Source organism: Dasypus novemcinctus, chromosome 8 (assembly GCF_030445035.2).
Source record: "Dasypus novemcinctus isolate mDasNov1 chromosome 8, mDasNov1.1.hap2, whole genome shotgun sequence".
Lineage (NCBI taxonomy): Eukaryota > Metazoa > Chordata > Mammalia > Cingulata > Dasypodidae > Dasypus > Dasypus novemcinctus.
Window position 1 is genome coordinate 60,472,890 of NC_080680.1, and position 13,006 is coordinate 60,485,895.

The 13,006-nt window shown below is 41.0% G+C and overlaps 1 protein-coding gene across 2 annotated transcripts in view; it reads left to right on the top strand.

Moving 5' to 3' along the window:
• Positions 1-591: 591 nt before the first annotated feature.
• SH3GL2 (SH3 domain containing GRB2 like 2, endophilin A1) overlaps positions 592-13,006 on the top strand; it is a 253,693-nt gene continuing 241,278 nt past the window's right edge. Inside the window, exon 1 of one of the 2 annotated variants that reach the window (XM_071216756.1) lies at positions 592-849. In XM_071216756.1, coding sequence (XP_071072857.1) covers positions 805-849 — 45 coding nt within the window. In that variant the 5' untranslated portion in view covers positions 592-804. Of the gene's footprint in view, positions 850-12,393; positions 12,518-13,006 lie in introns of those variants that run through there. The other variant, XM_071216757.1, reaches the window with a different exon arrangement.

Sequence of the window (13,006 nt, forward strand, 5' to 3'; positions counted from 1 at the left end):
TTACACTGAAAACCCTCACTTACAAAAAAGCCAAGTTCATACACACAGGATTACATTTTTGCATCCAGAGGATTTAATATTATTACTGTAGTTATACCCCAATTCAATTCTATTTACCTGGACAGCTTTAAGTCCCCCCCAAAGTCATTAAATTGTATCATACCAAAAGGACAAAGTGACACTGGTGATTTTCCTTTACGTGGATGTAGGCTTAGGAATATTAAAACCAGGGCAGAGAATTGTTTTCTGTGATCAACCCCGCGGGGCAAAGCGAGAAGGAGCAATTACTTCTTGCCACTCCTTTCCAGGCTGCAGACAGGCCAAGCTCAAAGGGCAGGCAGGGAAGTGGCAGGCAGCGGCGCTGGGGCTACCTGGAAGCCGAGCAAGGCACCGGAGACGTTTTGTTGACTGGGCTGCCTAGTTGCAGGTACCTGTCTGCGGTCGGCGGGAGAACAGTGCCCCTGGCCCTCTGACCAGACATCCGTCCCACAGGTGCCCGGAAACCAGATCCCCGCGGCGGCACCAGGCCCAGGTACCCGGAGCCGCACGCACCTGCCCGGCCAACCCAGCTCCCGGGGCGGGGCTTCCCGCGTCCCCCTTAAGAAGCCGCGTCACCCGCCCCTGACGTCAGGGTGTCTCTCCGCACGAGCCGCGTCCCGCGTCGGCTCCGCGCCCCCGCGCCCACAGCCCCGGCGGCGGCACGACTAGCGGCGGCCGGGGAGAGCGCGCCGCCCGGCTCGGCCCTCCTGCTCAGCTCGGCCGTTGGCTGCCTCCTTCCCGCAGCGCCCGGTGTCCTCCCGCATCATGTCCGTGGCTGGGCTCAAGAAGCAGTTCCACAAAGCCACTCAGGTAAGGCGCGTGGCAGGTGTGTCACAGGCGGTCCGGGAGGAGCTGCGAGGGGCGCGCGCGGGGCTGCCGCCGGGCGGAACCGTAGGGACCCCGGCCTGGAGCCCAGCCCGCCTCGGCCGTGGCCCGCCTGGCCCGCGGAGGCCCCCCGCAGCCCCGGGCTGGGAGCCCTCTCCGCCCCCGCGTTCTCCTCCACCCTTGCCCCCAGCCTGGCACGGCTCTGCGGGCGCCCGCGGGGTCCCTGGCTTCCCGCCTGGTGGCCTCGCGCGCCGCCCCGCGGGGGAGGGGGCCGCCGTGGTACCGAGGTCGTCGCGCAGGTGCTCGGGCGGCGCGGCGGCAGATTATGTAAAGTCGCTTCTTGCCGGGTGACCTTGCGGTGTCGGCGCGCTGGCTGTCCCGGGATGTGTTGGCACGCAGCGGGAGGTTGCGGAGATGCCGGCGGTCTGCGCTCTTGCCCAGTGGTCCCCCAGTCCCACTTTCCACGTCGCGCTCTGGCTCGGGAGGAATGGGCAGGGAAGGGAAGGGAGGGAGGGGGCGGGAAGAGGGAGGGGGCTTTCTTCAGGGAAGTTCATGTGTTAACTTCTCCCTAGAAAACTTGATCGTCAAACTCCTTCCTGGTCAAGGCTTGACCAGTAATCTGCGTGCCAATAAAAATTTACCCTGGGTTTTGCTGCCGGAACATAGTTAAATTGTTGACGACTTAATGTATTTAAAAGTATTTTTAGTGAACTTTTTACATTTTGGATAGGCATACTTGCCTCTATGGTGTTAATAAGCTGTGATTATAATAAAATTTATTTAATTCAGGTTCTACTAACAAATTTCCGGGGACTAAGATGAGGGATTTTACATAGGGAAAAATAAGCAAATACGTTTTATGTGACCTCTTTCTTATATAATGTGTATGATTACCTTTTTTTTCCCTTATCCGTCTGAAATAATCTAAGGGATCTTTAGTTAAGGACTTTGCTGTCTTGCCCTTACATATTTTCCATCATTTAGCCTTAAATATTTTTTCATAGATTAGCCATAATTAGCTCTACCATCATTTTTCAGAAGTAGTGAATTCCCACCCCCCATTCCCCCACGCAGCCACAATGGCAGCCCTAATACAAACCACATTCAGAAAGCTGGAGGGATGGATGAGTTGTGTAGAATCTTGGTTAAGTTGAGGTGACAGATGCATGAAATTCAATTTGTGTGTGTGTGCATGCGCATGTGCCCTTCATCTCTATTACAGTAGATTTGGCTTTATAGAATTAGCTAGTTATATCCATCAGTTTGGGAAATCTAGAAAAAAAGACTATATGGGCAAAAATGCCAGTTAACAAACTTACTTTGCTTTTCAAATTGAAGCTTTCTGTGACCTCTCTGCCGGAAATATTTTTAAAATATTAAGTGCATTGTTGATATAGTTTGGGAGGTCTCTAACAACTTTATTCTTCAAATTATTTCAGGTGTGAACCCTAATGTAAATGATGGACTATAATTAATAGTACAGCTATAATAATCTTAAATGAATTCATGAATTGGAACAAATATGTCACATTAATGCAATGTGTTAATAATAGGGTCGTATATAGGAACTCTGTTTCATGCATGGTTTTTCTGTAATCCTACAACTCCAATAAAAAAAGAAAATTTTTTTTTCTGTTGCAAAGAAATAGCATATATGCTGCCTGTAAATTCCCAAGCAAGGCTTCTTTGATGTCACTGACTTTTTTAATTCAGAAAAAAGTCACGTATCTAAAGCAGACCTCAACACTGCATTTACCAATGTCACATCCATTTCTTACTTTGATTTGGAAGTTTTCCTTTGCAAACCTTGGTGCCTTAAAAGACATTAGGAAACTGGACTTTGGAGTGGGAGAGGCTAAATTTTGAATCCCACCTGCTGCCTCCATCTTGAGCAAGTTATTTAACTTTGGAATTTGTCATTCATAAAATGAGGATAATATTTATCTTATAGAGTTGATGTGAGGATAAGGAGTTTGTAAAACACATAAAAAGTGTTTGATAAAAGGTATAATTATCAATTTTATTGGTATAAATATGTTATATTTTAGTAATAATGAGACATGAAGAAATTATAAAAGCTAGAATTTTTAGCTTTACTAATGTAGCAAAAAAAATGGCTCCAATTTAGCTAAAGCTTGAATTTATAGTTTTAAAATTCAGAAAAAAAATTGAATTGAGAAGCAAAAGAACTTAAATGTTTTGAGGAGATCTGCTTGTGATATAGTTAGATTACTACTGCTTATCATACCAGATGCAGAATTGCTATCATTTTCTTCTTTTCACTGAAAAGCCTTTCATTTTAGTGGTGAAGCAAAACATTCTCTTGTCCATACCTTAGTGTAGCACAATCTTAGAAAGCCCCATACAAAGTTTGCTTTCTCAGTGCATGTATGTGTGTTTTTGAAGGGTGTGTAAAGTCAGTGCTAATGTTTGCATCTCACAGAGATATTAAGGGAAATAATTATGCGCTACTTTTGTAACCATTTTCCCCATACCATTCCATGAGCCTGATTTTATCTGCAAAAGAGACTTTAAATCTAAAACTATTTTCTTTTGAGAATTGACATTTAACATTTTGAGAAAATAATGCACATGATGGATTAATACCTGTATTTATAAGTGGAAGACCCGTCATTAGGCAAACATTTCACTGCTGAGTTTTTTCTTTATGTTAGTGAGATATATTTGGATTAATAAAACAGCATGCCTTTTGTGTTTGCATCACTGATTTGAAATCTCTGATTTAGACATGTCACATGTCACTTGTATTAAAAGTGATTATTTCTACCTTGTTGCTGATAATTATTTTTCATATTTCTGCTATTTGGAGGGGAAAATGCTTTACCATATAAAATTTATTACAGGAGAAAATCTTTTAGGCTGGGAATATGCTAGCATAGCAAAACTTGATCATATTTTAATTCCAATATACTTTATTATCTACTCATGGTAAACTATTTTAACATACAATTAGAATAAATATTATTTTACTGTAAAATAGAATAAATACGCATCTATTACTCTAGCTTTCTTCATATTAAAATTTCGTTTTACCCAGAGTACTGCTGATTTTTTCACTTCTTGGTTTAAACCAGCAGCAGTTTAGGTAAAAATAGCTATCTGATTACAATTAACATCCTGCTCTTATAAAGTCAATAGTTTTTAAAACTTCACTCTATTATGCATTTGGTGTGGGGGTGTCTTGCTTTATAGTACCATATGAAAGTCTGTTGTATAGTAAAATTTACTAGGTCATAAAAGGATTTGCCACTGTATTCCTCTAAATATTGTATTTGATTCAACATTTAAAAGTGTGATTAATTTTGTGAATAATATAACTGGGCGAGGTATACTTTTTTTTTAGTAAGTTTTGTTAGATATATACCTATCATAGACTGTATCTTATCTTTGAATGATAATACTCTTATTTGGGTAGGCTCTGCATTATGATACAGTCTTGTATGTGATTATTGTCATACTCAGATTCTTCAGCTGGGAGAATTTAATTACCTTGGCATTTTATGCCTTTCTTGTTTTAACCAATTTCTTTGCACTTCTATCACATTTAAAATGCTATAATTTTGTAGAGATGCTTTGATCAGAAGAATGTAACAAATCTGTTCATGCATTTGTTGATTTGATGAGACTTACATTTTATTGTATTTCATTAAATATATAATTATGTATGAGTTTCTTCTGAGTGAGTGTCTTCCTTCCTTCATTGCCTCCTCTAAACAATAAAATCTCTGCTGCCTTCAAGATCTCGGGTGTTGACTCTGTTTGACACAGAGTTCATGTACCTGTACCCTTAGGTTCTTAGCCTAAGGTTCCATAGTTGATTGCTGGGGTCTATTTTCTAAAATAATATGCCACATTTTTTATGTACATTTTTTTCTGAGCGAGGCAGTCCTTAACTTATCACCAGACTCTTAAAGACATTCCTGATCCTTGCCGCTCCCTCTAAGCAAGGTAAAAAGCCTGTCAAGAAATGGACCATTTCATCAGAGAATGTAGTGTTTCCTGCACTGTCACACTGACACTCCAGTTGTACTGTTTCTGGGTTTTAGAATGTCCAGTCAGAAGTCAGCCTTCTCTGAACTAATTCTAGGGGTGTTTAAGTGTAAGTAACTTCTCCAGAGGTGTCAGGATTGAATGAGATAACACTTGTGAGAGTTCTGTGCTTATTAATAAGGATAACTTGAATCATATAAAAAAAGTTGTAAGCTCGAATTCATTCATACATTAGGCAGATGGACCTCTAGGATATGTGAAAGGAAAATGAGATTGAGTTTCTTCTTCATCAAAGGTTTGTTGCTGCCAGTTATATTTTTGCAAACTTTTCTCCCCACAGTGATTCTTGAGTGTTTTAAGTTGAGCATATATGAATTTTAGTTTGTCAACTTGGAACATTTTAAAGTACCTTCCAAGTTAATTAGAGGTATCCTTGAAAGTGGCAAGACTTGGTTGGAGGAGAATGGTAACTGTTTTGAGGACAAATGTCATTGTGGGAGTGAGATATTTAACTTGGGAGCTTAGGTGTTCTTCTTTTGAGCTTGTAAAGCAAGTTCCTTTCTGCCAAGTCTTCGGGTTGCATACGGATTGGCAGAGTGTCATCTAACTAGAGGACTTTCTTTAGAGTTAGTGGATTGAAGAAGTGGAGAAGGAAGGCTGGGACCCATTGATAACTGAATGATAGGAGTTAACTTGGAGTCTAAGAATTGCACCAAGGTTTAAAGTAAATGCCTGTTGATGCTTTCCTAGGAATGAGAAATCATTCTGAAGGCAAGGCCTGCTAGGCAAGATGCTGAGTATGGAAGAAATCGAAGGATTTCCTTGCCTTCCTTTCTCCCTCGTTTGTCCTTTTAATCCTTTGTACCCTTAGAGACCCTGTCACACTATCAACAAAATATTCTCAACTAATTCTGACTCACGAACTTATGTCTGATGCTTCAGGAAATAACTTGACTGTATATAAAGATTTTACATTTAATTTTTTTTTAATTTTTATTTATTTTTCTCCCCTTCCCCCTCCCCCAGTTGTCTGTTCTCTGTGTCCATTTGCTGCGTGTTGTTCTTTGTCTGCTTCTGTTGTTGTCAGCGGCATGGGAATCTGTGTCTCTTTTTGTTGCATCATCTTGCGTTAGTTCTCCATGTGTGTGGTACCATTCCTGGACAGGCTGCACTTTCTTTCGCGCTGGGCGGCTCTCCTTACGGGGCACACTCCTTGTGTGTGGGGCTCCCCTACGCGGGGGACAACTCTGGGTGGCATGGCACTTCTTGCGCGCATCAGCACTGCGCATGGGCCAGCTCCACATGGGTCAAGGAGGCCCGGGGTTTGAACTGTGGACCTCCCTTGTGGTAGGCAGATACCCTATCCATTGGGCCAAGTCCGCTCCCCAGATTTTACATTTAGAACAACTGGCTGAATTCAGAATATGATCTAGTGGCTCTTTGCCCCACCCCCTGCACAGGTCAGATTCCCTATGGTATGGAGGAGTATGGGCAAGCTGTCTGTCACACTTGAGGATAGCCTCCTCGCTCCTAGGATGTTTGCTTAGGTACTTAGGCTTCTGAACAATCTCTGGGCAGAATTTGCCGGCTGTTTCTAAAATTCAATATATAAAAGAAATAGAAATATCTTTATTATAATTCAAGCTGAACTTTCCTCATAGATCCTAAGAGGAGCAGTTTTATGGGGCTAAGAGGTGTCTTAGTATTTAGGTTCAGTGCTTGGGCACATATAGCAGATAGTCTGCCAAGACCTTAAGTGTACAAGAAATTCTGTCCACAATGAACACTTCTGTTTGGGAAAGGAAAGACTAGGAGTCAAAGCAGTTATTTTCCCTAAGATTGATGCAGTCCTGCTGGGGAGGAATTGTAAAGCTCCCCCAGCCCCTACAAGGAAGAAATTTCTTCATTTTTATCTGAATTCTGTAATCTAGGGAGAAATATTTTATTCTTCTCTTTGGCCAGATCTAAAGAGGATGAGAGGGAGTACCTCTCTAGGAGCTGTACAACGTTTTCAGTCAGTTTCCTGTTTATTTAATTTGGAGATTGTTTTACAGTCACAGACTTTTTAACTACCAGGCTTCTGGATGATATGGGCAATTAATTCTCTCATAAACTTAGTAGCCTACTGAGTATTTGCTTCTTGTCAGTTCTCTTTGTCAACAAGTACAGTGGAAGCTCTTCCTTATACTTAGTTTTCAACCGGCAGGCTTGGTTGTCTTTCTCTGAACTTACTAAATGCAAGATGTCCTAATACTTTGGTTCAACCAGGAAGTCTTAATGGCCCTTTGCTGCTCAAAGTCATTTTCATTCCTGTTTACTGTCATGCGCTTCAAGGATCCAGGATGCCTGGAGTTCTTCCATCTTTAAAACAAGGTTTTCAAGGTTGGTGCATCACATGGGAGATTTTCCTGGGTCAGACTTGGAAGGGGATTGTGGCCCTCCCCTTTTAGTGTGGATGGAATCTGTTCATATGATGAGATATCATCCCCCAGATTGTTGCTTTGTATAGCAAATGAGTGATTTATATGTGTGGGCTTAATCTGATCACATCAGCCCTTTGTTAGCAGAATTTTCTCTGACTGGCTGGTAGCAGACATAGAGAGATTAGCAGGAGGAGGAGGTTTCGATGTGCGTTTGCTGGTTTTAAAGATGGAGACGGCCATGTGAGAAGGAAGGCAGATGGCCTCTAGAAGCAGAGAGCAGCCTGTGGATGACAAGCGGCCAGGAAACGGAGACTTAAGGCCCACAGCTGTAAAGCACGGGATTCTGCCAACATCCTGTATGAGCCTCAGAGGGTATTCTTTCTCAGAGCCACCAGGTAGACCCTAGTCTCGCCGACACCTAGATTTCCACTTTGTGAGAACCTGAGCAGAGAACCTGGTCAAGCCCACCTGGATTTCTGACCCATAGAACTATGAGCTTATAAATGGGGATTGTTTTAAGATGCTATATTTGTAGCAATCTATATAAAAATATGATAGAAGTAACAATGACTTGTTTTTGTTCAGTCGACTGAAACTAGTAATATGGCCACACCATGTACACCTAAATGCAAGGTAAGAAGAGAGGCTTAGAAATGTGTTCAGAATGTAGAAGTGGGTTTTGCTGAAAAGCTAGAAGTCTTTGCCCTCCCTTGGGTCTATAGCACATTAGTTTATATGTGTGTTTATAGAGTATGTATATACTTACATATACATACATGGTATATATACATGTATATGTACATATACATACACATACACAAAGTTTCAGACTGTCTTTGCTGAAGCAGTCATAATGCATACAGTTTAAAGTTCTGTATGCCTTTTTTTTTTTTTTTTTTAAAGATTTTATTTATTTATTTAATTTCCCCCCCTCCCCTGGTTGTCTGTTCTTGGTGTCTGTTTGCTGCGTCTTGTTTCTTTGTCCGCTTCTGTTGTCGTCAGCAGCACGGGAAGTGTGGGCGGCGCCATTCCTGGGCAGGCTGCACTTTCTTTTCACGCTGGGCGGCTTTTCCTCACGGGTGCACTCCTGGAGCGTGGGGCTCCCCCACGCGGGGGACACCCCTGCATGGCACGGCACTCCTTGCGCGCATCAGCGCTGCTCATGGCCAGCTCCACACGGGTCAAGGAGGCCCGGGGCTTGAACCGCAGACCTCCCATATGGTAGACGGACGCCCCAACCACTGGGCCAAAGTCCGTTTCCCCTCTGTATGCCTTTTTTGTTTTGTTTTAATTTGTTTTAATTTGAGAAGTTGTGAGTTAAATGATCATGCATACCATATAGGATTTCCATACATTGCCCCACCACCAGCACTTTACATTGTTGTGATACACTTGTTACAAATGATGAAAGAACCGTCATCTGAGTATTACTGTTATCTGTAGTCCATAGCTTATATTTGGACACTTTTCCCCACAAATTATCCTATTATTAACACCATGTATTAGTATTGTATATTTGTTATAGTTCATGCGAGAATGCTCTCATATTTGTTAACCACAGTTCATAATTCACTGTAGGGTTCATTGTGTTATATGGGGCCCTGCCTTGTAAAATCCATCCAAAGTGTATAGTCACTGGCTCTCGGTTTCATTACAGAGTTGTGCTGTCCTCAGCTCAGTCCATTTCAGAAGTTTTTCATTACTCTAAAAGGAAAAATCCCTTACCCCTTCATATCCCTCCTTTTATTGACCCTTAGCATTTGTATATTACCTTCTTTGCCATTGCTGTAAAAATATTAGAATATTATTTTTAACTCTAGTCTATACATTAAATTAGCTATATTTTCCCCATGTATCTCCATGTTCTTAAATCCTCGAAAAAGAACATTCTTGTATTTGTCCTACTAACTACATTTGTCATCTACCCAAATCACTGTTATATAGTCCCTAGATTATCCTCTAGCTTTCTTTCAATTACCATTTAACCTCCCTAGACACACCCCTTTCAGGCACAATCCCTTTTATAAATCAGCAGGGTTGATCATACTCACTGTAAGGTGTTACCTCCATATGCCTTTTTAAAACACTCAATACTTTATAGCTTTTTCACCACAATGTTTAGATTTTTTGATATTTAGATAATTTTCTTTGGTGAAACATCAGTTTCTTTTTGTGGTCCTTGGTCAGTTTTAAGCACTTGACTACTTTCTGAGCAGCCTTTCAACTTGATGGTCCAGTAGTACAGTGACAGCTTCATTAACTTTGGAATGGAGGGGCTGTGAGCATGTGAAGATACTTTGAATTACTAGTCTACAACACACGGGGATTTTACCAGTGAAAGTTTTTGTTTTTTGTGCTTGTGGAAGGCTATTGCCAACATAGACACATCAAAATGCCCTTGTTTAGTACAGGTGTATCAGACTGCTGTGTGGTGACTTGAAGTCATTCATTAAGTGTTGTGGATTGTGGCTGTGTGAGGCACACTCATCCTGTACTGCTGTGTGAGCAGAAGTGAGCCCTAGAGCATGTGGGCCCATCATCTGTGATGTTTAGCCTATGCTCCTTGGTGAGTTAGGCCTCTCTCCTTGACGCACTTTGACATGGTCCATCTGTCCATAGCCATGAATGGCAGCTGATGGACAGTACCAGGCATATGGAATGGATGAGATCTGCCATCCTGAAATGACCCAAGAGGATTTGTCCATTGAGTAACTTAGCTGGGAAGACAGTAGTCAGGCAAGGTTCTGTGTCTGAGCCTCGAAGGTGAGGTGTCCTGTAGGGATTAATTTCAGGGTGGGCACAGCTTTCACACTTGTCATTCTTTTTTTTTATACTGAAGTCACCCTGGTGTGCCTCTTTATGTTGCATTAATGCTGTATTCAATGGTTTGGTGGTCACATTTACTCCATTCATTATTAAACTGTTTACATGGCTTCTTCTGGGAAGAGGGACTGAAAACCCAGGCCCTTTACTTTGGCCATCCTCCATCATCTTTGTACACTGAATGAAGGAAGTGCTTTCTGGAGACATTCATCATCAGTATCATCATCTAGATTTCATCATTAAAATTAGTGTCCTCTTATCCAAAGGTCCTATCCTCCTTTTTGCATTTGAGTTCTGTTCCCTTTATCACTGTTTTATTAAGTTTAACTAACATCTGATTTTCACTTCAGCTCTTTTCCATTCATCTCATCCACTACTTCCTGTGTATGTTTGGGTCTTTAGAAACTCACAAATCCAAAACCTTTGGGTTTCTACTTTTTTTGCCCAACAGGTATTTGGTGATCATAAATATGCATTTAATACATTTTTCAGAGCACTTTCAGCTACTTCCAATGACTTAAGATGTAAAAATTTAAAGCCGTTTGATTCATTTTTACCATTTCCACCTTATAGGAAAGGATACATGTAAAAGAAGAAAGCTTATCAGAGACACTTTATATCAATGTGTTTGTCTAAATTTTGATGAATATTATCCACTTCACTTTTATGAAATAGGTGTTATGCTGAAACCATGTGATGTGTAGTGGTTTGCCCTTAATAACATTTAAGTTCCTGGTGTCTGTCTGATTACTGCCATGATTGATTCAAGGGAACTTAGTGAATTTTGGTAGGGTTTCCTTTCCATATGGTTATGGTGGAGTAAATTGACTCTTTGCCAAATTTGCCATTCACTTTCATCTTCATGACTTTTAGGACCTCTTTATTCAACTTGAATTTAACTGAGTTAACTTTAATTTTAAAATGAATCAGTGTATCACTTTCATGAATAGAAAAACCTCTATCATTTACCATAAATAGAAGTACAGGGAACCATCATACAAAAGCAGAATTTAAGTCCAATATATTCTTGCTTGAGTAAATCTGTGAGCTGAAGGTATTCTGCCTTTGTTATAACAGGATGTTAAAAAACATTAGAGGGGAGTGGATGTAGCTCAGTTAGCACCTGTTTCCCATGAATGAGGCCCTGGGTTCAATGTCAGGCACCTCCTAAAAACAAACGGACAGTGGTAGACATCCTAGCAATATGTGGAGATTTTCTCCTTCATTGAATAGAATGTTTGAAAGAAGAGTAAAGCAAATGAGATGTTCATTGAAGGATTCACTGTTACAGAGGATGCAAGTCTGCACAAACTATTATGTTCAAATGTGCTGCATTCCCAGCCCACTCCCAATTTGATGCTATAAAGGGTGGGCCATTTGTGACCACCAAAGAGTCTTCCATCCATAACATCTAGGGGATTTATGTGTCAAGAAAGGGAAGGTCATTTGTTTAGCACAGTACTGAGTCATCTCTGTGCCTAATATTCAGAAGGCAGGCAGAGGGATACTTCAAGAGAAGATCTTAAAGCCATTTAGAAAATGGTGAAAGACCTCCCATTGTCAGGTTTTGTAGAACATGATCAGTAAGAGCCCAGGATGAGAAACCCAGAAACTTTAGATCTCCTCTTAGTTTCCACATTCTCAGGACCTTAAGACCTCCGACAAGTCATTTGATTCCTCTCCCCTCCTTGTGGAATGTCCCTTCCCTCTCTCCCACCTTGTACTTGAATAATCACTCTTCCTCCTTGAGGACTTGGCTTGATATTTTCTCAGGGAGATGTACTCTTCCCTCATTTGTTGTGGCTTAAGAGCCCCTCTGTGTGCAGTGGAAGTCACCCATCAAGTGCAGTCCTTGGGCCACTGCATTGCAAGTGACTGTTCCTGTGGTATACCCAGGGTGGGCATAAGGAAAAGACCATCTCTTTTCTGTATTTCATTGTGTCCCCAATGCCTGGCCCATAGTATGATGTGAATTCAGTTGATAATTGTTGAATGGATATGCAGATCATTTTGGCTTCTTATTTATTTATACACATTAATATATACTTAAAGGGAGGTATACTGTACTTAAATTTTTGTTTCTGCTTGAAACTACATCACATGTTTTTAATGGTTAAGTTTGAAGTTAAAAAATAACCCCACAAAATTGTAAGTTGGTGAGTTTAAAATAATATAGTAGCAAATGTGACTAGCATTATCAGGCACTCTTATAATTCATTTACTACCCTCAACAACCCTATCAAATTATAGCATTATTATCCCCCTTTTATAGATAAAGAAACTGAAGCACAAAGAGGTTAAGTGAGTTGCTCAAGACTCTACAGCTTCTATGGCAGGGCCAAGATTCGAATCCAGACTGGCTGGTTCCAGACCAAGAAACTGCCTATAATTTTCAAGTGAGTCCCATTCTAGCCTGACATGTCAAACTAAGACATGTTTAAAAGTTCTTAGTAATCAGTAAGGAAAGAATGAACTCCCTGATAGAAAATTAGAAAGAATGTGAAAAAGCACTATATGAAAGAATATTAAGTGACCAGGATTTACATGTAAAAACATGGAAACCAAAATAGCAATATATAATATTTAGATGGGCAGAGATTAAAAAAATGATATTCTGAGTTATCAAGCATGTTAAGAAAGTGGTTTCTCACTTGATGGGGTAGTGTAAACTGTTGTAACACTTCTGGAGATCAGCAATTTTCTTCCCCAGTAATTCTGTTTTTAGGATTCTAGCCACAGAAAATAAATGTAAAACTTGTGTGCAAGGTTGTTTACTTGAGTGTTAGTTATTGTGGTGAAAAACTGGAGGCAACTTAAATGTCAAATGATAGGAGATGGGGAAGTAAATGATGGTCTGTCTATATCATGGTGCATCCCATGGTGTC